The sequence below is a fragment of the Oryx dammah genome, unplaced genomic scaffold (assembly GCF_014754425.2).
Source record: "Oryx dammah isolate SB20612 unplaced genomic scaffold, SCBI_Odam_1.1 HiC_scaffold_27, whole genome shotgun sequence".
In the NCBI taxonomy this organism is placed as follows: domain Eukaryota; kingdom Metazoa; phylum Chordata; class Mammalia; order Artiodactyla; family Bovidae; genus Oryx; species Oryx dammah.
This window is the reverse complement of record NW_024070211.1, coordinates 98,854,974-98,881,133: the sequence shown is the minus strand read 5'-3', so window position 1 is coordinate 98,881,133 and position 26,160 is coordinate 98,854,974. Positions and strand designations below refer to the sequence as shown.

General features: G+C 38.8%; 1 protein-coding gene across 4 annotated transcripts in view; it reads left to right on the top strand.

The window, feature by feature from the left end:
- The first annotated feature begins 2,574 nt into the window (after window positions 1–2,574).
- Window positions 2,575–26,160, top strand: part of WDSUB1 (WD repeat, sterile alpha motif and U-box domain containing 1) — a 72,911-nt gene continuing 49,325 nt past the window's right edge. For 2 of the 4 annotated variants that reach the window (XM_040229149.1, XM_040229151.1), the window contains exons 1-5: window positions 2,575–2,771; window positions 4,842–5,289; window positions 6,837–7,021; window positions 17,876–17,968; window positions 22,398–22,491. In XM_040229149.1, coding sequence (XP_040085083.1) covers window positions 4,892–5,289; window positions 6,837–7,021; window positions 17,876–17,968; window positions 22,398–22,491 — 770 coding nt within the window. In that variant the 5' untranslated portion in view covers window positions 2,575–2,771; window positions 4,842–4,891. Of the gene's footprint in view, window positions 2,772–3,131; window positions 3,303–4,841; window positions 5,290–6,836; window positions 7,022–17,875; window positions 17,969–22,397; window positions 22,492–26,160 lie in introns of all 4 variants that reach the window. The other 2 variants (XM_040229150.1, XM_040229152.1) reach the window with 2 other exon arrangements.

The following is a 26,160-nucleotide window of genomic DNA, read 5'->3' as shown; positions in this document are numbered from 1 at the left end:
TTACATATTTTACTTGAAGAATATTATAATCAATCTTACCTATCAAATTAGTGAAAACTTAAAAAAAATTAATCTCTCAATAATGTGGAGAGACAGGGACCATCATATGTTTCCGAGAGTTAAAACCATACAACCTCTCTGAAAAGCGAGATGGTAACTATTTACACCCTGATGCCGAGTAATTCCATTTCTATCAATTTACTCAGCAAACATCACTGAAGTAATTATGTACAAAGCCATTGAACCCAGTATTATTTACAATAAGCGCAAAAATAATGAAACAACTGGGAAAATGTTAAATAAATTATGTTTCTGGGGCTGTGGACCATTAGGCAGAAAAAATGATTACACTACTAAGATATTTTAGACATGGAAAATGCTCAGGATACAAGTAAGTTGAAAAGCAGGTCTACAGGTTTACAGGTCTTTTTGTAAAATTATTGGTATTATTCATGAAAGACTGAGTGGCTGATTTTTGAGTGGTGTGATTATTAGTTATTTTCATTATTTATAGTTTTTATGTTTCCTACAGAGAGCTCTATTATTTATACAATGAAAAAAGTTATTTTCAGAAAAATACTGTTTTGGCAGTACTTTGGCATGTAATCAGATTTTAAAGTCTCAATCATAATGCATTCATTAAAAATCACGTGTCTCAAATCATGAATTTTTATTTCTCCTTTTGTCTATTTTATTACAAATCTTTTCCAACAATCTGTTTTCTGTTTAAATTTGAGTATTTTAGTTTGTGTATGCTTAGTCACCTCCGACTCTGTGCAATCACATGGACTGCAGCCCGCCAGCTCCTCTGTCCATGGAATTTTCCAGGTAAGAATACGGGAATGGGTTGCCATTTCCCACTCCAGGGGATCTATCTTCCTGACCCAGGGATAAAACCTCTACCTCCTGTGTCTCCCGCGTTGACAGGCCAATTTTTTTTTTTTTCCACTACTGAGCCACTTGGGAAGCCCTTTAAGTTCAGTTCAGTTCAGTTCAGTCACTCAGTTGTGTCCGACTCTTTGTGACCCCCTGAATTGCAGCACACCAGGCCTCCCTGTCCATCACCAACTCCCGGAGTTCACTCAGACTCACGTCCATCGAGTCAATGATGCCATCCAGCCATCTCATCCTCTGTCGTCCCCTTCTCCTCCTGCCCCTAATCCCTCCCAGCATCAGAGTCTTTTCCAATGAGTCAACTCTTCACATGAGGTGGCCAAAGTACTGGAGTTTCAGCTTTAGCATCATTCCTTCCAAAGAAATCCCAGGGCTGATCTCCTTCAGAATGGACTGGTTGGATCTCCTTGCGAGTCTTCTCCAACACCACAGTTCAAAAGCATCAATTCTTCGGCACTCATCCTTCTTCACAGTCCAACTCTTGCATCCATACATGACTAGTGGAAAAACCATAGCCTTGACTAGACGGACCTTAGTTGGCAAAGTATCTCTGCTTTTGAAGCCCTTTATTAATTGTCAAATACGACTAGTTTCCTTGCTGAAGAAAACACTACACTTTTTATTTTAATCTGAACATGGTCCTATATTGTGACATGTACTTAGTAGGCCTAGGAGCTTTTTTCTGATCAATTTTTTAATCTCAAAAGGGGTTGACAAGACCACTTTGTAATCAATTACACGTGGAAACCACGGTGTAAGCTCCATGAGTTTAGGAGATGCTCGGAAACGCTAGAAAAAAATGCATATTGGGTTCACGTGATACCAGAAGAGCCTGGATATCCTTTTCAGCATTCTGCCTTGGAAAAACATATTTGACCACAAGGGCGACTGCAGGAGTCATGGACTGCTGAGGTCAGAGCTGGCTTAAACAAAAAAGACCAATCAGGGAGATCAGAGGACAGAAGCAAGATAAATACAGCAAAGTAAGGAGAGTGACTCAGGTCAGTAAAGAGTCTGCCTGCCATGCGGGAGACCTGGGTTCAATCCCTTGGTCAGGAAGATCCCTTGGAGAAGGAAATGGCAATCCACTTCAGTACTCTTTCCTGGAGAATTCCATCTGTCCATGGGGTGGCGTGCTGCGATTCATGGGGTCGCAAAGAATCGGAACCGACTGAGCGACTGAAATGAACTGAACTGAACTGATGGGGTCACAAAAGGTCGGACACGACTGAGTGACTAACACTTTCACTTCCCAGGACGCTCAAAAACAGCTGTAGTAACTGTCCCTTTTACAATCACATTTCTGGACTCGCTAGACCTTGGGACCTCAGCTTCCACAACGAGAAAGATTTTTCAACGAATGGCTCAGACGGTAACTGCTGCTGCTAAGTCGCTTCAGTCGTGTCCGACTCTAGCGTCTGCCTATAATGCAGGAGACCTGGGTTCGATCCCTGGGTTGGGAAGATCCCCGGGAGAAAGAAATGACAACTCTTGCCTGGAAAATCCTGTGGACGGAAGAGCCTGGTAGGCTACAGTCCACGGGGTCGCAAAGAGTAAGACACGACTAAGTGACTCCACTTTCTTTTTTCAAAGGTTCTTCCCCAGTGTGGACTCATCTTAATCCTAGAGCCAGAATTCAGGACCGCCTCATGACCAGGCGGAAGGACGCGCATGCGCCGTGGCGCGGACCGCCCCCCGGTGGGCGGGGTCTGTCCTTTCGCCTCTGGGCGGCCGCCGGCGCCAACCACGCCCGCCTCACCTGCGCATCACGTGTCCTCCGGCGCTCTTAGCGCACCTGAGGGCGGATCCCTGCCGTCTTGGGTCTTCGACGTGAAAGGGCCAGTGCACACGGGCAAGTTTAGCAGCAGCGGTGGCAGGTACAGGAGTGCGGCTCGGGTCAGCCCGCCGGGGTGTCTAAACCCTTGGTTTCCCGGCGTCTGCTTCTAAGCGCGCGACCGGGACCGGCGAGATTCTGTTTTGCGGCCTCCGCCCGGGAGCCGGGGGCGCCTCACGGCGTGAAGTGGAAGTCCCAGTTCCCCCCAGTCCCTTGCGCCGGTGCCCGCACCCCAGAAGGCCGCGCTCCCTGCCGGCCGCGTTCCTGCCGCGGGTCGCTCGGTCCAGTGAGGCCCAACTGGCTCTCGGAGTTGAGCAAATCCTCGGTCCCCAAATAGGCGTGGGGGAGTAAGTCGCTGGCTTTATGTAGGATTCTTGACACATTTGGGTTGGCTTTGCGATAGACGGGGATGCGAGTGTGCCCACTGGCGAGTTCAGTTTGCCTGGAGATTGGCGCGTCGGCAGAGGTCGAAGTGGACGCCCACACCCCAAGCCGAACAAACTTCAGCTGAATAGCGTTCCTGCGCTTCAGATTCTAGGACCTTCAACTTCAGAGAGAGCTGAGTGGCAGAAGGGTGAGGAAGCAAAAGTTTGTTTGGAAATTTTCTTTGTGCACTTGCACAGTTGAGATTTGGGACTTCTCCAGAAGACCACCTGATTGGGTTTGTTCTCACTGCAAATACCAGGGGTTTTGATGGTCTGTTTTTTAGACTTCGTTGGAGTTTGTTTGAAAAAGAGGCCGAACTTTTGACATCAGAAATGTTGGAAAAGGCTTGTTTCATTTATTTGTAAAGATTTCTGTAAATAATATTAGAATAATAGATTAATTTTACAATTCAAGGTTACCCCTGTTCCTCAGGGCTGATTATTGCCTCGTTTTACGTCATTTTTCCACTTTTTTTTTTTTAGTGTTAATACCTTTATTTTTATTAACAGTTTTCTGATTATTTCGTATTATATTCATAAATAATGTTTAAAGGCAGCTAGAACGCAACTAGATTTGGGGGAAAATGTTAATTCAACAAATATTTAACCGTATTAGGTGCAAACACTTTTACGTGCTGTGAATACAGAAATGAGAGAAACAGCTTTGGTGCTTACGTTTTAGTAGGGGGATACACATGAACAGTGTCAGCTGATGGCAGTTGCTACATTGATGATTAAAATAGGGTGATGTGCTAGCCTATAGAGGGGCTACTTTAGGAAAGTCACTGAAAAAGGACACTGAAATTGAAATTTACATGAGAAATTATGTCCCAGAAACAGAGGCATGAGAATTTAAGCATCAGAAAGCCACTTTGTGAAGCTCTTAGGTGTTACCATTTTGACTAGGGAGGCTGGAAAGAAGGGAGGGAGAAGAAAGGGGGAAGTAGTTGGGGTCTAAGAAGTAGATAGGCAAGAGCCACATCATACAGAGTTTGGTAAGTCTTGGTGAGGAGTTTGCATTTTATTCTAAATTTATAAATTTGGTCTTAGGTGCAGACTGGCTAAGTCCACTTTTGGGGGGGCACTCTTTCTTTGGGTTTCCTTGATTTATTAAATTAATTCTTCACCTCAAGTCTTTATATCTTTTTATTCTTTGTCATACAAGATGACATACCATGACATGATAGCTTTCAACACTGCCACTTAAATTGACAAGGAAACCTTTTGTTGTTTTATGAGTTAACTGTAATAGTTCTACATCTTAAAGGTGAGCAATACTTTTGGCTCCATCCTATGGAAGGAGCAGCGAGAGTTTGTTAAAGTAGTGAAAAATCTTTTTGAAATTAGCAAATCTGGAATGAGGCAGTGTTGAGTAGCAGTTCATAAAGGGAAAGTCTTCAAAGGTAATAAATACCCAGAGTTTTGAATATACAGTGTCAAATCAGTTTGAAGTTACTTGACCAGGTTCTTTCTCGGGAGTTAAGGAACTTTGTTGGTATGGCACTGGTGATTGTGTTTATCATCAGCGATTATAGTCTTAACATGTTTTATTTCTCTCCAAATATTCTTAGCCCAGGTATAATTTATTGTCTTTAAAAAATGTGAATGTAGAAGCTTTTGTTGACCAAGTTTTTTAATTGATTTTGGCTCTTCTATATTGATTTGCGTTGTATTTATTTGATTCCTAGGATGAAGTAACCTTTATCTAAAAACTGCAGGATATTTTCCAGTAAAGAACATGGTGAAACTAATTCACACATTAGCAGATCATGGTGATGATGTCAACTGCTGTGCCTTCTCCTCTTCCCTCTTGGCTACTTGCTCCTTGGACAAAACAGTTCGCCTATATTCCCTGAGTGACTTTACAGAAGTACCATACTCTCCATTGAAGTTTCACACCTATGCTGTCCACTGCTGCTGTTTCTCCCCTTCAGGACATATTTTGGCTTCATGTTCAACAGATGGTACCACTGTCCTATGGGATGCTCAAAACGGACAGATTTTGGCAGTGATGGAACAGCCCAGTGGTAGCCCTGTGAGAGTTTGCCGATTTTCCCCAGACTCCACTTGTTTGGTATCAGGGGCATCTGATGGAACTGTTGTTTTGTGGAATGCGCAGTCATACAAGTTACATAGGTAAGAATGTTTAAACCCTTTCCATTTTTAATCCTATTACCAGGTTTACAGAAATTTTTTTGATGACTTGAAGTAGATAATGTAGACGTCTCGAGGAAAAATACTTTGATCTGTCTCCTGAAGGTCATAAAACAGATATTTAATATGATTCTTGAAGTAGATTTGCTTGGCTCTGAGTGTTTTAAATTCCTACTTTTTCTTTTGTAAAATAAGTGTTAATCTTGTTAGAACTTTATGGATTTTTAATAGGCAAAAAAAAAAAAGTCTTTTGAATAAAACTTAGTAATTTTTGGTCACACATGGCTCAGGTCTTCTCAGTAATGAAGTAATTGTAGGTGAGTCTCACCTGCACAGCTCTTTGCTGGCTGGGATTACTGACCAAGCCCAGAAGAGGGAACCTTGTGATTGGTATGGTGTTGTGTGTTACCACTTCTTTAAAAACATCACCTGAAAAACTGCTTTTGGATAAAAATACATCAATTAATTTACACTGGTAATGTTGCGTTGCAACTCCCTAGTATTAAAACCATGTATTTGTAAACTTATAGTATGCTGAAATATATATAATATTTTAACAAATTTAAAGTGTACAGTTCAGTGACATTAATCACATTAAAAACTGTAAACTTTTAAATGTCACCAATTAAAATAGCTTAAGGTGCCTTCCCCCCTCCCTCCCTCTCACCAACACTCGGAGCACAGATGGCAGCTGGTAAACAACTGTTGCTCATTTAGATTTTCGATCTTTGTGTTGAAAGTATGTTTTAAGTGGCATTAATAAACAGTTTAAAGTGAAGACGCAGAGAGAATGGAATGCCTTTAAGTTGTTTTGTGTGAATGAAATTTAGCTGTCAGTCAGGGAATCTTTTTCAGTTAACCAACTGGTAAATTGTCTCCCTAATGTTATTTCTCTACTATATGTAATTATGTGAAAATGATACACTGCAATTGATTTAAGCGCTGGATAGGACACTGCATGGGTTGTTGGATTTTTAACAGGTTATTTTTCCTAATTGATAAAATAATGAATTATTGTTAGCCCAGTGCTTCCTAATCTTCCCTAGATAATTTTGAGTTGTTCACAGCATTTCATTTACATAAAGAATTTATAACTGAAGGTGAGAAGAAAGTCCTTACTGTTGTTTCTAGGTGATTTTAATACAAATGTTGAAAGTGCTTTTCACCCCCAGTAACATGCTGTTCAATAAAAAATAGTTGTATCTTTTAAAACATTGTGACCGTAATTGATATTGTTGGTTGTTGTTGCTGTTTTTGTTAAACTTTGTATATTTTAATGAAAAGAGTATGAAGATACATAGACTTTGATTTGGTTAGGATAATGTTTAAATTCTCTTACTTTTGGCAAGCCTATCTCAGTTTATAGCATATAAAGGATATTTTATTTCTATAGGCATCTACTGCCCTTTCTCTCTAGTTCTAGCCATTTATCCTTTTCTTTTACTATATCAAGCTGCTATTAGAGACTGTAATATAAAGTAAAAGATGCTCTGAAATGAAAGTTCCCCTTTCTTTTGCTTTTATTTCAGATGTGCCAGTGTTAAGGATGGCTCCTTAGTGGCCTGTGCGTTTTCTCCTCCTGGAAACCTCTTTGTCACTGGCTCCTCATGTGGTGATTTAACAGTGTGGGATGATAAAATGAGGTGTCTGCACAATGAAAAAGCACATGATCTTGGAATTACCTGCTGTGACTTTTCTTCACAACCAGTTCCTGGTGAGTTATTTTACTCTTGTAAGCACTAGTAATTCCTATTTGTAGTTTGTATGTGACTTTTCATTCATTTACTCATTTTCACTTCATATTAATAAAACAATAAGATCTTTTAATTTATTCCCTTCAAGGAATCATCCTTCTGCTTTATGTTTTTGATAAAAATGAAATCACAAATATTTTTTGGGAAAACCAGATTCTTTGGGAAAATACATGCGGGCTAACACAACTTGATGCAGTAGGTCTGGATTCCCCGAGTTTGCTACTGTAGAGGCCTTAGACCTATTGGTTTCACTGTGATTTTTGAAACATTATATGTTTTTATTCAAATAGAAATGTGAAATATAAAAATTGAAAACAAGTTTCTTTTTTCATTTACTATTTAATCTTTCAAAGATAACCTTATAAAAGCATTTGTTAGTAGATTAGTTTTTAGAAAAAGAAGAGAACAACTCTTGACTGTAGACTCTTAGTTTTAAATAAATACAGTGAATTGGGAATTTGCCTTCTTTTATTTTCATCTTCTGTGTTAGGATGGACGTTCTCCTTCTGGCTACTTCAATCTTACTTCCAGACAAGTGCTGTCCTATAGTGATATAATGTGAGCTGCATCTGTAAATTTTAAAATTTCTAGTAGTAGATGAAATTAATTTTAGTAATGTATTTTACTTTACCCAATATACCTAAAATATTTCAAAGCCCTAAAATTATTAATGAGATATTTTACTGTGTGTGGGTATGAAGTCTTTGCAGTCCAGTGTGCGTGTTATGTCACATTGCAGTTTGTGCTGGCCGCGCTGCAGCTGTTCAGTAGTCTTATGTAGCAAGTTATTAATACTGTCTTGTGACAGCTCGGGCTTTGGTACACCTCTATTTCAAAACCATCAGTGGCATGTTAAAATATGATTAAGGTAAAATAAAATACCAAGTTTCAAACACACAGCCTTTAATTACCTTACCTCTTCTGTTTCCCTGCCTCATTACAAGTCACACTTGGTCTCATGCATTCACTTGCCTCACTGGCCTCCTTTCATTTCTTGAATGTCTGTAAGATGTGTCTGAGGGTTTTACATGTGGACCCTTTACTTGGTTCACTCTTATTCATCCTTTAGAATTCAGGTTAAAAAAAAAACCACTTCAGAAGAGCTTCTTCTGCTCTTAACCTCCTGTACTCAGTCTGAAGTATTTTGATATAGTCCTTTAGTTACATGCTTTATTTTTCTTTTATAGGACTTGGTGAAGTATCACAAGTTTTATTAAATAGTTATCTATATGAATTATGTTTAACAGTGTTTTTCCTGTGAGACTGTAAGCTCCATAGGGTAGGCCTGGATGTATTTTATTTACAGTGCCTGGAATGTAATAGGCTTTGAAAAGCAGACTTTTAAAATTGGAATATAGTTGCTTTACAATTTTGCTGTATAGTTGCTTTCTACTATACAGCAAAGTGAATCAGCTATATACCCCTCTTTTTTTTGGAATTCCTTCTCATTTAGGTCACAACTGAGCAATGAGTAGGGGTCTCTGAGCCATACAGTATTAGTTATCTGTCTTATCCATGGCATCAGTAGTGTATATATGTCAATCCCAATCTCCCAATTCATCCTACGCTCCTCTTAACCCCGTTCCCCCCTTCGTGTCCATGTTTCATTTCTGTGTGTCTCTTTCTCTTTGCAAATAAGATTATCTATATCATTTTTCTAGATTCCACATATATGCATTCATATACTTGTTTTTCTGACTTCACTCTGTATGATAGTCTCTGAGTCCATCCACATCTCTACAAATCATCCAGCTTTATTCCTTTTTTGTGACTGTGTAATATTCCTGTGTGTGTGTGTGTGTGTGTGTGTGTGTGTGTGTGTGTGCGCGCGCGCGCATGCGTGCACACACATGCTACATCTTTTTTATCCATTCCTTTGTTGATGGGCATTTTGGTTGCTTCTGTGTCCTGGTTGTTGTTACTAGTGCTGCAGTGAACACTGGGGTGCATGTGTCTTTTTGAATTATAGTTTTCTCAGGATACATGCCCAATAGTGGGATGGTTGAGTCATATGGTAGTTCTATTTTTAGTTTTTTAAGGAATCTCCATACTGTTCTCCATAGTTACATTCCCACCAACAGTATAGGGGTGTTCCCTTTTCTGCACATCCTCTTCAGCATTTATTGTTTGTAGATGTTTTTAATGATGGCCATTCTGACTGAAGTGGTCCCTCATTGTAGTTTTGATTTGCATATCTCTGATAGTGATGTTGAGCATATTTTCATGTGTTTATTGGCTATCTGTATGTTTTTTTGGATAACGTCTGTCTTCTGCCCATTTTTTGATTAGGTTGTGCTTTTTTTTTTAATTGAGCTACATGAGCTGTTTGTATGTTTTGTTTTTTAAAACATTGATTTGGCTGAGCAGGGTCTTAGTTGCAGCACACGGGAGCTTAGATCTTTTAGTTGTGTCATGCAGGACCTTTTACTTGCACCACATGGAGTCTAATTCCCTGGCCAGGGATTAAACCTGTGCCCCCTGCATTGAGAGTGTGGAGTCTTAGCCACTGAACCACCAAGAAAGTCCCCTGTTTGTATATTTTTTCAGATTAATCCTTTATCAGTTGCTTCATTTACAAATATTTTTTCCCATTTTGAGGGCTGTCTTTTCATCTTATTTATGGTTTCCTTTGCTGTGCAAAAGACTTAAAGTTTAATTAGGCTCCATTTGTTAATTTTTGTCTTTATTTTCATTACTCTAAGAGGTGGATCAAAAAAGATCCTGTTGTGCCTGTGTTTTCCTCTAAGAGTTTTATATTTTACAGTGTCTGGCCTTTAGGTCTTTAATCCATTTTGAGTTTATTTTTGTGTATGGTGCTAAGAAATGTTCTAATTTCATTCTTTACATGTAGCTGTCTAGTGCTGGGAAAACTGGTCAACCACTTGTAAAAGAATGAAACTAGATCACTTTCTAACACCGCACACAAAGATAAACTCAAAATGGATTAAAGATCTAAATGTAAGACCAGAAACTATAAAACTCTTAGAGGAGAACATAGGCAAGACACTCTCCGACATAAACCACAGCAGGATCCTCTATGATCCACCTCCCAGAATTCTGGAAATAAAAGCAAAAATAAACAAATGGGATCTAATTAAAATTAAAAGCTTCTGCACAACAAAGGAAAACATAAGCAAAGTGAAAAGACAGCCTTCCGAATGGGAGAAAATAATAGCAAATGAAGCAACTGACAAACAACTAATCTCAAAAATATACAAGCAACTCCTGCAGCTCAATTCCAGAAAAATAAACGACCCAATCAAAAAATGGGCCAAAGAACTAAATAGACATTTCTCCAAAGAAGACATATGGATGGCTAACAAACACATGAAAAGATGCTCAACATCACTCATTATTAGAGAAATGCAAATCAAAACCACAATGAGGTACCACTTCACACCAGTCAGAATGTCTGCGATCCAAAAATCTGCAAGCAATAAATGCTGGAGAGGGTGTGGAGAGAAGGGAACCCTCCTAAACTGTTGGTGGGAATGCAAACTAGTACAGCCACTATGGAGAACAGTGTGGAGATTCCTTAAAAAGTTGCAAATAGAAATGCCTTATGACCCAGCAATCCCACTGTTGGGCATACACACAGAGGAAACCAGAATTGAAAGAGACACATGTACCCCAATGTTCATCGCAGCACTGTTTATAATAGCCAGGACATGGAAACAACCTAGATGTGCATCAGTAGATGAATGGATAAGAAAGCTGTGGTACATATACACAATGGAGTATTACTCAGCCATTAAAAAGAATACATTTGAATCAGTTCTAATGAGATGGATGAAACTGGAGCCGATTATACAGAGTGAAGTGAGCCAGAAAGAAAAACACCAATACAGTATACTAACACATATATATGGAATTTAGGAAGATGGCAATGATGACCCTGTATGCAGGACAGCAAAAAAGACACAGATGTGTATAGCGGACTTTTGGACTCTGAGGGAGAGGGAGAGGGTGTGATGATTTGGGAGAATGGCATTGAAACATGTATAATATCATGTAAGAATCGAATTGCCAGTCTATGTCTGATGCAGGATATGGCACGCTTGGGGCTGATGCGCGGGGATGACCCAGAGAGATGTTGTGGGGAGGGGGGTGGGAGGGGGGTTCATGTTTGGGAACGCATGTACACCTGTGGTGGATTCATGTCAATCTATGCCAAAACCAATACAGAATTGTAAAGTAAAAATTAAAAATAAATAAATTTAAAAAAAAATAAAAAATAAAATACATGTAGCTGTCTAGTTTTTCCAGCACTACCTATTGAAGAGGCTGTCTTTTCTCCTTTGTATATTCTTGCCTTCTTTGTCATAAATTTAGGTGATTGAAATGCAGGAATAAGATTCCTTTTATTGATTTACTGAAATTTCTTGTTTCTGTTTCCTTAACTTTTTAATATCATATGGCAGATTAACAGTTTTATTTTCATGAATCTATTCTTATACTGAACTCCCTACCTAATTTGTGATGATTTATTTTTTAATATATTGTTTTATGATGTTTTATTCTAAGAAGATCAGCTTGTAACAGGCAAGAATCATTTCTTCCATTCTGTGACCCCGTCTCCAAAATCATACAGGCATATAGTCAATCTTTGGATTATATCAACATCAGGAGATTTAGATTTCCTTTTTGATTCTAATTATCTGAAAAGATTTTTCATTAAAATCCCATTTTTTAAGTACTATTAATGTTAAGGACATCCTTCTTCTGTCTTCAGAGGGATTGTAGCTGATAGGTTCTGGAAAGGTTCACTATACTAGGCCGAAAATTCTAGGTGAGATTCTAAAGTAAGTATATTTCTCACATCCCTACTGTGCCTTTAGAGTATATTTCAAAGTATATTTCTCAATATAGTTCTGATACATCCCTTCTGTAGTTTTAGTTTAATTTCTGTTAAAGTAGATATTAACCTTATGTGTAAATTCCCTGAAACAGATCAACGTATGTTTTAAAGTGACTATTAGAGGAATTTGTGCTATTATATTTTTTTAAAAGACAGAAGATGTAATTTTTAACTTATTATTGCTTAATTGGTATCTGTTAATATCTGTAAATACTTAGGACAAATTGAGTCTTCTGCCTTTGTGACATTTTGTTCAAATATGGAAAAATAATACTTTTTGTGTGCTAGAGGATAAATATTCAGTTCTGTCCAGTTTTTAAGTGATAGATTATTATTACAGTTTAAATATTTTTCCTGAAGAAAAGTCTATTTTAAAATATTTAGATCTTGAGCATGGACATATTTTAAACTTTATAATTTTATAGTGTTCTAGCTGAATTCTCACTGTTGAAAGAAACTTCAGCATCAGCATCAAAGGATCTTATTTAGTCTAGAAACAATGGGGAAAAAAGTTTTCTTAATTGGGTCTAGCACATAAATATTTTACTCAGCGATTTTGGGGTACATTTTTTTGCCTTAAAAACATTGAATGATTATACAGATTATGGAGAATTACTTATATCCATCAAGCTCTCTGAGAAAGGATGCCCTTTGGCTGAACCTGTGCTACAAAAACAAAAATGCTATTGAAATGTGGAAAAGTCTCTTACAGTTAGAAAAACTTTCAGTGAAAAAGAAATTTTAATTTGTATCTTAAAGTATATGTGCTTCCAATAAAACAGGGAGTCCGTAGGAAGAGTTTAGTTTACATACCTAGGTGTATGAGCTAAATACCAAATACTAAATATCTGCAAAACCTGAGGGCAATCTTAAGATAGGTATTCGGGTTTCTTAATTGAGTTTTACTGTATATGAGTGCTAAAATTTCCTTTGACTTGTGCTATTAGGTGGAGTTCATATAAAATTGAGTTGGTGAACTGGATGGCCAGGGAAGTCCCAAATCTCATCTTTTTGCCTTTCCCCAGTTCCTGCCCTTGGAGCCCCTTATCTTCCCTGACTGATTATAAACTCATATTTCCTCTGCTAGAGGCATGGTCTTTGGGCCTTTCTTCAGCAAGTGTCTGCTCTCCAGGGGACTGTAACTAGGGCAAGGCACTCACTGAAGAAGAAGCCAGATTCAACTATTCAACCTTTTCTCAGGTCAAAATCACCAGCTACCAGTGCCTGGAACACAGTGGCCCTCAAGATATATGTTTAATGTATCAGTGAAGGGCGTGGAGTACCACATGCCACATAGATAAGACTGTCAGTTTCACCCTTTTCCTGCTGTGTGACCTCAGGTACCTGGCTTTTCCTCTCTGGGCCTTAGCTCTCAGCTGTGAACTTGGGATGGTCATGTTTGCTGCCTTGTAGGACTAACTGTAAAGAGTTAGAGGTCGTATCTGTCAAATGCTTAACAGAAATATGCAAACAAGTGCTTAATAAACACTTGATAGTATTCTTAAAAAATCAAATAGGTGGTATCAACATTTACATTACCCACAAGTATTTAGGAACTTACTTCCCTGATGGCTCAGACAGTAAAGCGTCTGTCTACAAGGCGGGAGACCTGGGTTCGAGCCCTTGTTTGGGAAAATCCCCTGGAGAAGGAAATGGCAATCCACTCCAGTACTATTGCCTGGAAAATCCCATGGACAGAGGAGCCTGGCAGGCTGCAGTCTATGGGGCTGCAAAGAGTCGGACACGACTGAGCGACTTCACTGACTTGTAGTGGGTAGATGGTGATACTCTGTCTAAATAGGATAACAACTAGTGGGTGTTGGTTTTTTTGTTTTTTGTTTTTTTTTTTTGATAACACTACATTTAACTGATTTCTTTGCCTAAGTTGTGTAATTTGTTGTTTCTGTTTACTCCCTAAATTGTGTCCAACTCTTGTGACCCCCTGACCTGTACCACACCAGGCTTCTCTGTCCATGGGATTTCCCAGGCAAGAATACTGGACTGGGTTTTGCCATTTCCTTCTCCAGGGGTTCTTCCCAACCCAGGGATTGAAGCCACCTCTCCTGCATTGTAGGCAGATTCATTACCACTGAGTCTGATTCTTTTCCATTGGAAGGACCTACATGTGTAATCAGTTCAGTTGCTAAGTCATATCCAACTCTGTGACCCTGTGGACTGCAGCAGGCCAGGCTTCCCTGTCCATCACCAACTGGAGCTTGCTCAAACTCATGTCCATCAAGTCGGTGATGCCATCCACCATCTTATCTTCTGTCGTCCCCTTCTCCTGCCTTCAGTCTTTCCCAGGATCAGAATCTTTTCTAGTGAGTTGGGTCTTACGCATCAGGTGGCCAAAGTATTGGAGCTTCAGCTTCAACATCAGTCCTTCCAATGAATATTCAGTGTTGATTTCCCTTTGGATTGACTGGTTTGATCTCCTTGCAGTCCAAGGAATTCTCCGAAGTCTTCTCCAACACCACAGTTCAAAAGCATCAGTTCTTTGGTGCTCAGCCGCCTTTATGGTCCAGCTCTCACATCCATACATGACTGCTGGAAAAACCATAGCTTTGACTAGATGGACCTTTGTCAGCAAAGTAATGTCTCTGCTTTTTAATACATTTTCTAGGTTTTTCATAGCTTTTCTTCCAAAGAGCAAGCATCTTTTAATTTCATGGGTGCAGTCACCATCTGCAGTGATTTTGGAGCCCCCCAAAATAAAATCTGTCACTGTTTCCATTGTTTCCCCATCTATTTGACATGAAGTGATGGGACTGGATGCCGTGATCTCAGTTTTTTGAATGTTAAGTTTTAAGCCAGCTTTTTCACTCTCCTCTTTCACCTTCATCAAAATGCTCTTTGGTTCCTCTTACCTTTCTGCCATAAGTGTGGAGTCATCTGCATATCTGAGGTTATTGATAATGGCAGTCTTGATTCCAGCTTGTGCTTCATCCATCCTGGCATTTTGCATGATGTACATAAGTTTGAGTTAAACTCTGGGAGTTGGTGATGGACAGGGGAGCCTGGTGTGCTGCAGTCCATGGGGTCTCAAAAGAGTCAGAAACGACTGAGTAACTGAACTGAACTCCGCATACAAATTAAATAAGCAGGGTGACAATATGCAGCCTTGACCTACTTCTTTCCCAATTTCATACCAGTCTGTTGTTCCATGTCTGGTTCTAGCTGTTGCTTCTTGACTTGCATACAGGTTTCTTAGGAGGCAGGTAAGGTGCTCTGCTATTCCAATCTCTTCCAGAATTTTCCAGGTTATTGTGATCCACACAAAGGATTTGTCATAGTCAATAAAGCAGAAGCAGATGTTTTTCTGGAATTCCCTTGCTTTTTCTGTGATCCAGCGGATGTTGGCAATTTGATCTCTGGTCCTCTGCCTTTTCTAGATCCAGCTTGAACGTCTGGAAGTTCTCAGGTCACATACTGTGGAAGCCTGGCTTGGAGAATTTTGAGCATTACTTTGCTAGCGTGTAAGATGAGTGCAATTGTGCAGTAGTTTGAACATTCTTTGGCATTGCCTTTCTTTGGGATTGGAATGAAAGCTGACGTTTTTCCAGTCCTGTGGCCACTGCTGAGTTTTCCAAATTTGCTGGTGTATTGAGTGCAGCACTTTTCATAACATCATCTTTTAGGACTTGAAATAGCTCAACTGGAATTCCATCACCTCCACTAGCTTTGAAGTGATGCTTGCTAAGGCCCACTTGACTTGTGAAATATGTTTCACCAAATCTTTTGGACTGAATTGATGTTTTGTGTGCATGCATGGGTGCTAAGTTGCTTCAGTCATGTCTAACTCTGCAACCCCATGGACAGTAGCCTGCCAGGCTCCTCTGTCCATGGGATTCTCCAGGCAAGAATACTGGAGTGGGTTGCTATCTCTCCTCCAAGGGCTTTTCCCCACGTAAGATTGAACCCACATCTCTCTAAGTCTCTTGCATTGGCAGGTGGGCTCTTTACTACTAGCACCACATGTGTAATTCTAGCCTTTGTCTTGATGGGAAAACAGTCTCTCAATATTCTATATAAATTATAGACTAAGCTTTTAACAAAGCTTAGTCTATAATTCTAGCTTTTTCCTAGAAAAAGTTAACTTGGGAGTAATTAAGCATTTAACACATACCATAACTAACATCTTAAATTTTTCACATCGATGCTAACCTCAGTATTTAAAGTTGGGTTGGAGGGTGCACTAGGCTTAGTGGCTCAATATTGGCCTTTTCAGCACTGAGTTACATCTTTCAGTTCAAATGCTCAGTTGTGTCTGACTCTTCGCGACCCCATGAACTGCAGCACACCAGGCCTCCCTGTCCATCACCAACTCCCAGAATTTACCCAAATTCATGTCCATTGAGTAGGTGATGCCATCTAACCATCTCATCCTCTGTCGTCCCCTTCTCCTGCACTCAGCCTTTCCCAGCATCAAGGTCTTTTCAAATAAGTCAGCTATTTGCATCCGGTGGCCAAAGTATTGGAGTTTCAGCTTCAACATCAGTCCTTCCAGTGAACACTGAGGACTGATCTCCTTTAGAATGGACTGGCTGGATCTCTTTGCAGTCCAAGGGACTCACAGGAGTCTTTTCCAACACCACAGTTCAAAAGCATCAATTCTTCAGCACTCAGCGTTCTTTATAGTCCAGCTCTCACATCCATACATGACCAGTGGAAAAACTATAGCCTTGACTAGACGGACCTTTGTTGGCAAAGTAATGTCTGCTTTTTAATATGCTATCTAGGTTCATCATTATTTTCCTTTCAAGGAGTAAGCATTTTTTAATTTCACGGCTGCAGTCACCATCTGCAGTGATTTTGGAGCCCAAAAAGATAAAGTCTGACACTGTTTCTACTGTTTCCCCATCTATTTCCCATGAAGTGATGGGACTGGATGCCATGATCTTAGTTTTCTGAATGTTGAGCTTTAAGCCCACTTTTTCAATCTCCTCTTTCACTTTCATCAAGAGTCTCTTTAGTTCCTCTTTCTGCCATAAGGGTGGTGTCATCTGCATATCTGAGGTTATTGATATTTCTTCCAGTAATCTTGATTTCAGCTTGTGCTTCATCCATTCCATCGTTTCTCATGATGTACTCTGCATATAAGTTAAATAAGCAGGGTGACAATATACAGCCTTGACATACTTCTTTCCCAGTTTGGAACTAGTCTGTTGTTCCATGTCCAGTTCTAACTGTTGCTTCCTGACCTGCATACAGATTTCTCAAGGGGCAGGTCAGGTAGTCTGACATTCCCATCTCTTGAAGAATTTTCCACCATTTATTGTGATCCACACAGTCAAAGGCTTTGGCATAGTCAATAAAGCAGAAATAGATGTTTTTTTGGGAATGCTCTTGCTTTTTCGATGATCCAATGGATGTTGGCAATTTGATCTCTGGTTCTTCTGCCTTTTCTAAAACCAACTTGAACATGTGGAATTTCATGGTTCATGTATTGCTGAAGCCTGGCTTGGAGAATTTTGAGCATTACTTTACTAGCATGTGAGATGAGTGCAATTGTACGATAGTTCGAGCATTCTTTGGCATTGCCTTTCTTTGGGATTGGAATGAAAACTGACTTTTTCCAGACCTGTGGCCACTGCTGAGTTTTCCAAATTTGCTGGCATATTGAGTGCAGCACTTTCACAGCATCATTTTTTAAGATTTGAAATAGCTCAACTGGAATTCCATCACCTCCACTAGCTTTGTTATATCTTTACTGGAAGATAAATAAAAAGATGTTTTGTTGTCACAACTTCAGGGGCTACAGTCATAATCTTTTGAAGAATCTTGTTTAAAGAAATTCTTTGACATTTCAGTTTGTGGTATAATTAATATATTTAATATTGCTTGTGAATATGGTTAAATGAATATATTAACAAATCTCAGTCTAAAGCTGAAAAATTTTTGGTTTAAATATTTTATCAATTCTTGTACATTTATTTTAACAAATTTACATTTTTAGGTGGAGAAGAAGGTCTTCAGTTCTTTCAGTTGGCATCGTGTGGTCAAGATTGCCAGATCAAAATTTGGGTTATTTCTTTTATCCATATCTTAGGTATGTATTCACCTAGTAGTTCTCTAAACTGAATTTTGTGATGCAGGTAAAGTTTCTGTTTTAATTAATTTTTTAACTTAAGGTACCCTAGATATCGAAATGGGATCATAAAAATATATTTTAAGAACTTTTAGTTAAAGTAATACATACACATGATTTAGAAATTGTATGCACACTACCGATAATGTGCCATTATCACTATTACTATCAATTATTACCGATAATTGTCATTACCACTACACACATTCCTGCTTAACCAGAAGAAATTCCACTTTGTACTTGTTCTGTTTTCAGTTTTTTTTTTTTTGATGGTTTTCCATGTCCATAAATATTTTTTATACTACATTTTAAATTTTCTCAGTGTAGTTTTTGGAACTTGTGTGGGTGTTTCCACTATGCACTGTACCTTTTTTTCCTTTTTCAATTGAAGGATAACTACTTTAGACTTTTGTTGTTTTCTGTCAAACATCAACATGAATTGCACTGTAATTTTATTTCAGGTGATTCTACCATCAGAAAGCTTCTGTCTTTCATTTTTGGTATTTCTTTATGCTAATTTGGTATTCATTTATGCTAATTTTTAAATTTCTTCTCCACTTCTTTTTATATTCCCTTAGTTGAGTGGTGGGCTCCTGACTTGATTTCCTATGTCTTTCCCCCCTCCGCCCCCACATTTATCTCTGTCTTTTTCCTATCATAGGATAAAATTCCTTAGCTTTGTCTTTTAACCTTTTTTGAAAATTTTAATCCCATCAATAATACTTTCAGTTTCAAAAAACTTATCTTTTTTGTTTCCTTTTCTTAGTGTCCTCCATTTACTTTATGAATGCAGGATCCTCTCCAAATTCTCAGGATACCAATTAGAGGCTTTTTGTTTTGGTTTTAATTTCTCTTTTGTTTCCTGATCAACTTTGCTCTTGGGCCCTTTTTAGTTTATCCTGATCTCTTTCATGTGGTTATCTTCTTTAACTGCTTAGTATCCCATTTACTTTCAAGAATTAAACAGTAAGAACTTTAGAGCCTCTGTGCACAGGGTGTTGTTTTGTGGTTGCTGGTTTCCCTTTCAGATAAAGAGGCGGACTGTTGGCCCTTATCGGGAAAGGGTTGGGGATTGGAGGATTTGGGTGTCTGTTGCCCTGGAGGTACCGGGAGCTCCCCAGTCATTGTTTTACTTCTTCCTGGGGAGAAGCATCTGACTTTCATGCAGCATACTTTGGGTGGAGTGGTCAGAGAGGGATGGCAGATAGTTAATGTTTCATAAACAGACCCTCAGTAAATTTTTTATGTTTTCATGTCTGTATCATTCTGACTTTCCTTTTCCTTGCCTGTTAATAAGTCCTAAGTCTTCTGGGGTTTTCTGTAAATAATTGTAAGTCTTTTGGGGTTTTCTAGAGAAAGCTGTTTCCACTGTTTCCCCCCCACCTCCACTATTTCCCATGAAGTGATGGGACCAGATGCCATGATCTTCGTTTTCTGAATGTTGAGCTGTAGCCAATTCTTTCACTTTCCACTTTCACTTTCATCAAGAGGCTTTTTAGTTCCTCTTCACTTTCTGCCATAAGGATGGTGTCATCTGCAGATCTACATATAACTTCATGGGAAATAGATGGGGAAACAGTGGAAACAGTATCAGACTTTATTTTGGGGGGCTCCAAAATCACTGCAGATGGTGACTGCAGCCATGAAATTAAAAGATGCTTACTCCTTGGAAGAAAAGTTATGACCAACCTAAATAGCATATTCAAAAGCAGAAACATTACTTTGCCAACAAAGGTCTGTCTAGTCAAGGCTATGGTTTTTCCAGTCGTCGTGTATGGATGTGAGAGTTGGACTGTGAAGAAAGCTGAGCGCCGAAGAATTGATGCTTTTGAACTGTGGTGTTTGAGAAGACTCTTGAGAGTCCCTTGGACTGCAAGGAGATCCAACCAGTCCATTCTGAAGGAGATCAGCCCTGGGATTTCTTTGGAAGGACTGATGCTAAAGCTGAAACTGCAGTACTTTGGCCACCTCATGCAGAGTTGACTCACTGGAAAAGACTCTGATGCTGGAAGGGATTGGGGGCAGGAGGAGAAGGGGACGACAGAGGATGAGATGGCTGGATGGCATCACGGACTCGATGGACGTGAGTCTGAGTGAACTCCGGGAGTTGGTGTTGGACAGGGAGGCCTGGGGTGCTGCGATTCATGGGGTGGCAAAGAGCCGGACATGACTGAGCGACTGAACTGAATTGAAGTGGCAACTAAATCATGCATTGTGTTTCATTGCTTATAAAGTCACTGTCGAGAGATCAAGTTGAACATTAGTGGTGGGACAGATTTTAATCAGTAATGTACTATTGCAATAGGTAAAAAAGTCCAGCATGACCTGAACTCAACTTCAGTTTATACAGAGGTGACTGTGTATTTTAAAGAGGGAATAAAGAGCAGGTAAATGGGACCTGTGTAGCATCTAGCAAATGACAAAATTATAAAAAACAGGAATCTGGGAATTGGTCCATGTGAAACCCGTCTGGATTTGCTAATGGGCGCTTAGGAAAGTTAGGCTCCTCCCCTCTCACAGAAGCAGGGAGACAGAAGCTTTATCTTCAGGGATTGGCTGGAATAAACAGTAAATTCTTTGGGCAGCCTTGAATTTTCCTAGTCCCCAACTTTAAGGGGGCTAGGATCATGCTAGGAATGTAACCTTAAACTGTTAGAGACCATGTTAATTTAAGTCTTTGTTGACCCAGGTCAGGGCCTGATTCAGGAGTCCACTCAGAAGAGCCTGGGTAGTTTGGTCGAGAGAATCTTTGTCATTTTGCTCCTGTATAGAGAAGGGTCTGTTACCAGGAAATACATTTCTTTTTGTGGAAATTAGTTACTTTATTGCCTATTAGAGTACATGCAGTAATTCTTTTAATGTTTTTAGTGAACAGCTGCTAAGAAGAGTTCTGTTATTTCTCTGGTTTATCCTACCTCTTTTAATATCAAAGTAAAAATTCTCTGTAAAGAACCATAAATATAGTCATGTATGTGGATGTTCTCAGTACAACATATCTTTAGTAATTGTTCAGAAATAAAGCTTTTCCTATGTGGTCTGGAAAATGTTTTTACACTGACTCTATGAAAAACAGTTTATAAACGTGCGGTTAGAGCCTTTCAATAAAACATTTAGCATTATTTGCACCTAATCTTAATTGCTTGTTTGTAGGCAGGAGTAGATAAGACAAATGGGTCTTATACTTGAGAATGTGACCAATTCATAGGATCTTATTGCAAGTTTATTTTATTAAATCTGCAGTTGTTTTGCAATTTGTTAATTTTTTTTTGATTGATTGTGTCTATTCACTAATCTGTATGTGCCTAATTATTGATCAGTGCCTTGAATGCCTACATCTGTTCTCCTGTGTAAAAACATACTCTACTTTGAATAGAAATAAAATATATATTTAATAATAAAATGAGGTAAACATATTTTTTATTGAAACTTTTACCTGTACCATGACATTTTTGTTTAGTTAAATGCTGTCTATCCAAGAGCCATTAGCACTTCAAAGTTCTTATTAGGTCTGAGAAAATTACAGATTTCACTTAATTCCTTGTATCCCCAGATCAACTTCTTTTTTTTTTTTTTTTTTAAATTTATTTATTTATTTTTAATTTTTACTTTACAATTCTGTATTGGTTTTGGCATAGATTGACATGAATCCACCACAGGTGTACATGCGTTCCCAAACATGAACCCCCCTGCGACCCCCCTCCCCACAACATCTCTCTGGGTCATCCCCGCGCGTCAGCCCCAAGCGTGTCAAATCCTGCATCAACTTCTTAGTGATTATTTTTTTATATCGTCACTAAAATACATTGAATTTCCTTGGCTTATCTTTGAAAGAGTTGTGATATTCCTTTTCAGTAATCATAGAAAGCATAAAAAGCATTTTTACTGCTACCATACTTTGTTGGGACTTTATAGGATATACTGGAGTTTTAAGATATATAAATTACTATTTTTAATTTATGAAGTGAAAAGATATCTTAATCCAGATATTTAAAACTACAGGCATTTGATTCTTTTTAGGCATTTGGGCAATTGGTGTGTGGTGTGTGTATGTTTAAGATACCAAGATTGAAGTATAGTTTAAAATTTTGATTTGTTTAAAATTTAATATATTTTATAGAGTTTAGAATTTTTTAATTTAAAAATAATTTGATTTTAATCCCCTCTGTCTAGTTTTTGCTGACCCCACCATTTTCTTTACCTGTTACTGAACTTTTGAAACCACTTAATCACAGTGCATTCTGATACTTGAGTTGCGTAAGAATTTTTTTTTCCATCTTTGTATCCTTTAAGCAAATTCCAGTATTTTATTGAACAAATAAAATAGTTTTTACTTAAAAATAAATTCTAAGCACAATCAGCTTGCTAATTTTTCTCACCTTGTTATTTGCAGGTTTTGAATTAAAATATAAAAGTACACTGACTGGACACTGTGCTCCTGTTCTGGCTTGTGCTTTTTCTCATGATGGGCAGATGCTCGTTTCAGGGTAAGCTGTTTAATTCCCTTAAACCATTTAGGTATGAAATACAATAGACTGACAGAAAAGTAAGTAAAACTTGAGAATAGCTTGATAAATCACTGTACTGCAAACTTGCAGCTGGTTACTCAGGTCAAGAAATAGAACATTGCTGGTTTCCCTCGAATTGCTCCTCTTCCAACTCTGCTTTCTGATGACAGTGCCTTAGGTCATGTGCAGCATTGCCTTTTCCTTTTAAATTGATCTAAAACCAATCACACAATATGAATTATTTTGTGTCTGGCTTCCTTTACTCACTATCACATTTGTTTTCCAGGTGGTTGAGTGACTCTGATGTGTATGGTATGTGAAGTGGTTGTGCTCAGTTGCTTCAGTCATGTCTAACTCTTTGTGATCCTATGGACAGCAGCCTGCCAGGCTCCTCTGTCCATGGGATTCTCCAGGTAAGAATACAGGAGTGGGTTGCCAGTACCTTCTCCAGTGGTATGTGATAGGAATCCAACTTCATTTCTTTCCATATGGGTATCCAGTTGTCCCATTACAAAGTGAAAAGATAATCTTTTCTTCACCATTTTAGTATGCCACCTTGGCAGAAATCAGTGATCATATATGGGTGGGTCTTTTTCACAACCTATTATTCTGTTCTGTTGATCCTTGCTCTAATATCATTCTGCATTTCTGAGCCTTTATAACTTGACTTTTCCTGACATTTGACACTTTCATGTGAGTTTTAGAGTTAGCTTGTCATACTGTCTCTCCAGTTCCTCCTGCTACACAAAAAAACCTGTTTGGAGTTTGACTGGGATTGTATTGAATCTGATAAATTTGGGGAGAATTGATGTCTTTTATGGTATTGAGTCTCCAACCCATGAATGTGGCATATTTTTTCACTTGTCTTTTGACTTCTCTCAATAATATCTTTCAGTAGAAGATAATTTGTCACCCTCTATAGAGACCCTGATGCTGGGAGGGATTGGGGGCAGGAGGAGAAGGGGATGACAGAGGATGAGATGGCTGGATGGCATCACCGACTCAATGCACATGAGTTTGGGTGAACTCTGGGAGCTGGTGATGGACAGGGAGGCCTGGTGTGGTATGATTCATAGGGCTGCAAAGAGTCGGACACGACTGAGCGACTGAACTGATAGAGATCTTCCTCATCTTTTGTTAGATTTATTCCAGGCTCTTTTTTGTCACTATTATAAGAGATGTGGCTAATATAGGGAAATAAATATGGAAAGACAGTTGAGTTTTCTGTGAAGATTCTAATTTTGAATTTTTTATATCTAAAATCATATCCTGTGTTAATGATGTTTTTGTCTCTTCCTTTTTGATTCTTGCCTTCCCTTGTGGCTCAGCTGGTAAAGAATCCACCTGTAATGCGGGAGACCTGGGTTTGATCCCTGGGTTGGGAAGATGCCCTAAAGAAGGGAAAAGCTACCCACTCCAGTTTTCTGGCCTAGAGAATTCCATGGACTGTATAGTCCGTGGGATTGTAAAGAATTGGACGCAACTGAACAACTTTGACTTCACTTCATTTTGCTGAATTGGCTAACACTGCCAGGATAATGAAAACAGTGATATAGCAAACCTTGTCTGACCTATTTTGCAGAGGGAAAGCTTTCATTAAGTGTGATCACTGTAGGTTTTAGGAGATAAGCTTTATTAGCTCTTCTGTTTCTTCCAGTTTGTAAGATTGTTTTTTTCATTAGTAGGTATTCAGTTCAGTTCAGTCGCTCAGTCGTGTCTGACTCTTTGCGACCCCATGAATTGCAGCACACCAGGCCTCCCTGTCTATCACCAACTCCTGGAGTTGACCCAAACCCATGTCCATCGAGTCGGTGATGCCATCCAGCCATCTCATCCTCTGTTGTCCCCTTTTCCTCCTGCCCCCAATCCCTCCCAGCATCAGAGTCTTTTCCAGTGAGTCAGCTGTTCGCATGAGGTGGCCAAAGTACTGGAGTTTCAGCTTTAGCATCATTCCTTCCATACAGTTCGTCAAATGATTTTTCATGCATCATTTGAGATCATATGATTTTTCTTCTTTATCCTATTAGTGTCATAAATTATGCTGATTTTTATAAATCTGCTTTATACAGTCTTGCTTTGTTGGGATATACTTTTTTTTGTATTGCTTTAGAGAAGTCAGTTTTATTCTAACTAGCTTTTTGGAGGTAATTCATATTTTTTTCACTGGCTGCTCACACATTTGATCTTGTAGTTTTCTGCACATTTACTTTGTATCTAGATTTGGGTTTCTTTTTACTTAGTTTGCTTAGAATTTAATGAACTTCTTAAACTTACAGACTATTTTACCACTTTAGGGAGAAATTCTAATTCATTATCTCTTCCAATATTGCCTCTGTCCATTGCTTTCTAATTCTGGGACTCTGAATGCACAAAATACCTTCTCACTGTAAAGTTGTCTCTTGTTCTCTCTTCTGTATTTTGTTATTCTTTTTCTTGAGCTTTGTTCTGAATCGTTTCATCTTTAGTGATTCACTCCTTAGTTTTATCTAATGCGTTATTAAAGTGGTCCATTGAAGAATTGTTGATTTTTTGGTTATTTTTTGATTCTAGAATTTTTATTTGGCTATTTTTCAGGTATGCCATGTCAGTTATGATTTCTAGGTCTCTGTTGAAAATTCTATCTTGGCTTTTATTTTTCAAAGCTTTAATTTGTGAAGCTGTTGGTTTAGTACACAGTAGCATTATTCTGATCTTTCCAGTTTGATCACAAGGCCATAGCATTCAAACCCTCATTCATGTCTCTTTGCAGCAGTTTTGGCTCCAGCCAATATATTTAAGCTTCTAACCTGTACTTGAAGTGTTCTGGACCAAGCCTAATAGTTCTTTCCTCCATATGTTCCAATCCTTGACAAATAATCAGCCACCTAATTAGATACATTGCCATTATTTTACATGTGGAAAACCTCATGAAAATATTGATAGTTCATCATCAAAAAGTATTTTTAAAAATTCTCTTTTAGACTAGGATTGAAAATACTGCAAAGTTGAATTTCCTCTTACTGTTTTGGAAGATACATTATGCATTCTCTCTTAAGTTAATAACAAATTGGTTATGTATGAAATTCACGTGTTTATGGCTTTCTCATATGCCCAGTTCTCTGCCAGTTGCAATAGAGCATATAAAAGGAAGTATAAGACAGTGTTTGTGCCCTTGAAGCTGTTTTACTTCTCTATTCTGATTTTTGATGTTCATAGTGATAACACTGCGAGATCTTAATGTGCCCTAACCCTCTGAATTACAGAAGTGTCAAGTGATGCTCAGTAATGTTTCTGTGTTAAGTTCATTTCATAGCATTCCTATTTCTTATTAACTTGTGTACAGATACGAATCTTGAAAAGAGTTGTTTTTAGTTTTTGGCTGTGCTTCATTGCTGCATGTAAGCTTTGTCTAATTTTGGCAAGTGGGGGCTACTGTCTAGTTACGGTGCTCAGGACTTCTCATAGCAGTGGCTTCTCTTGTTTCAAATCACAGGTGCTGGGATGTGAGGGCTTCAGCAGTTGCAGCACACAGGCTTAGTTGCTCCACCACATGTGGGATCTTTCTGATCCAGGGATGAAACCAGTGTCCCCTGCTTTTCAAGGTGGATTCTTAACCACTGGACCACCAGCGAAGCCCTATATATGTGAATTTTAATTAACCCATCATAT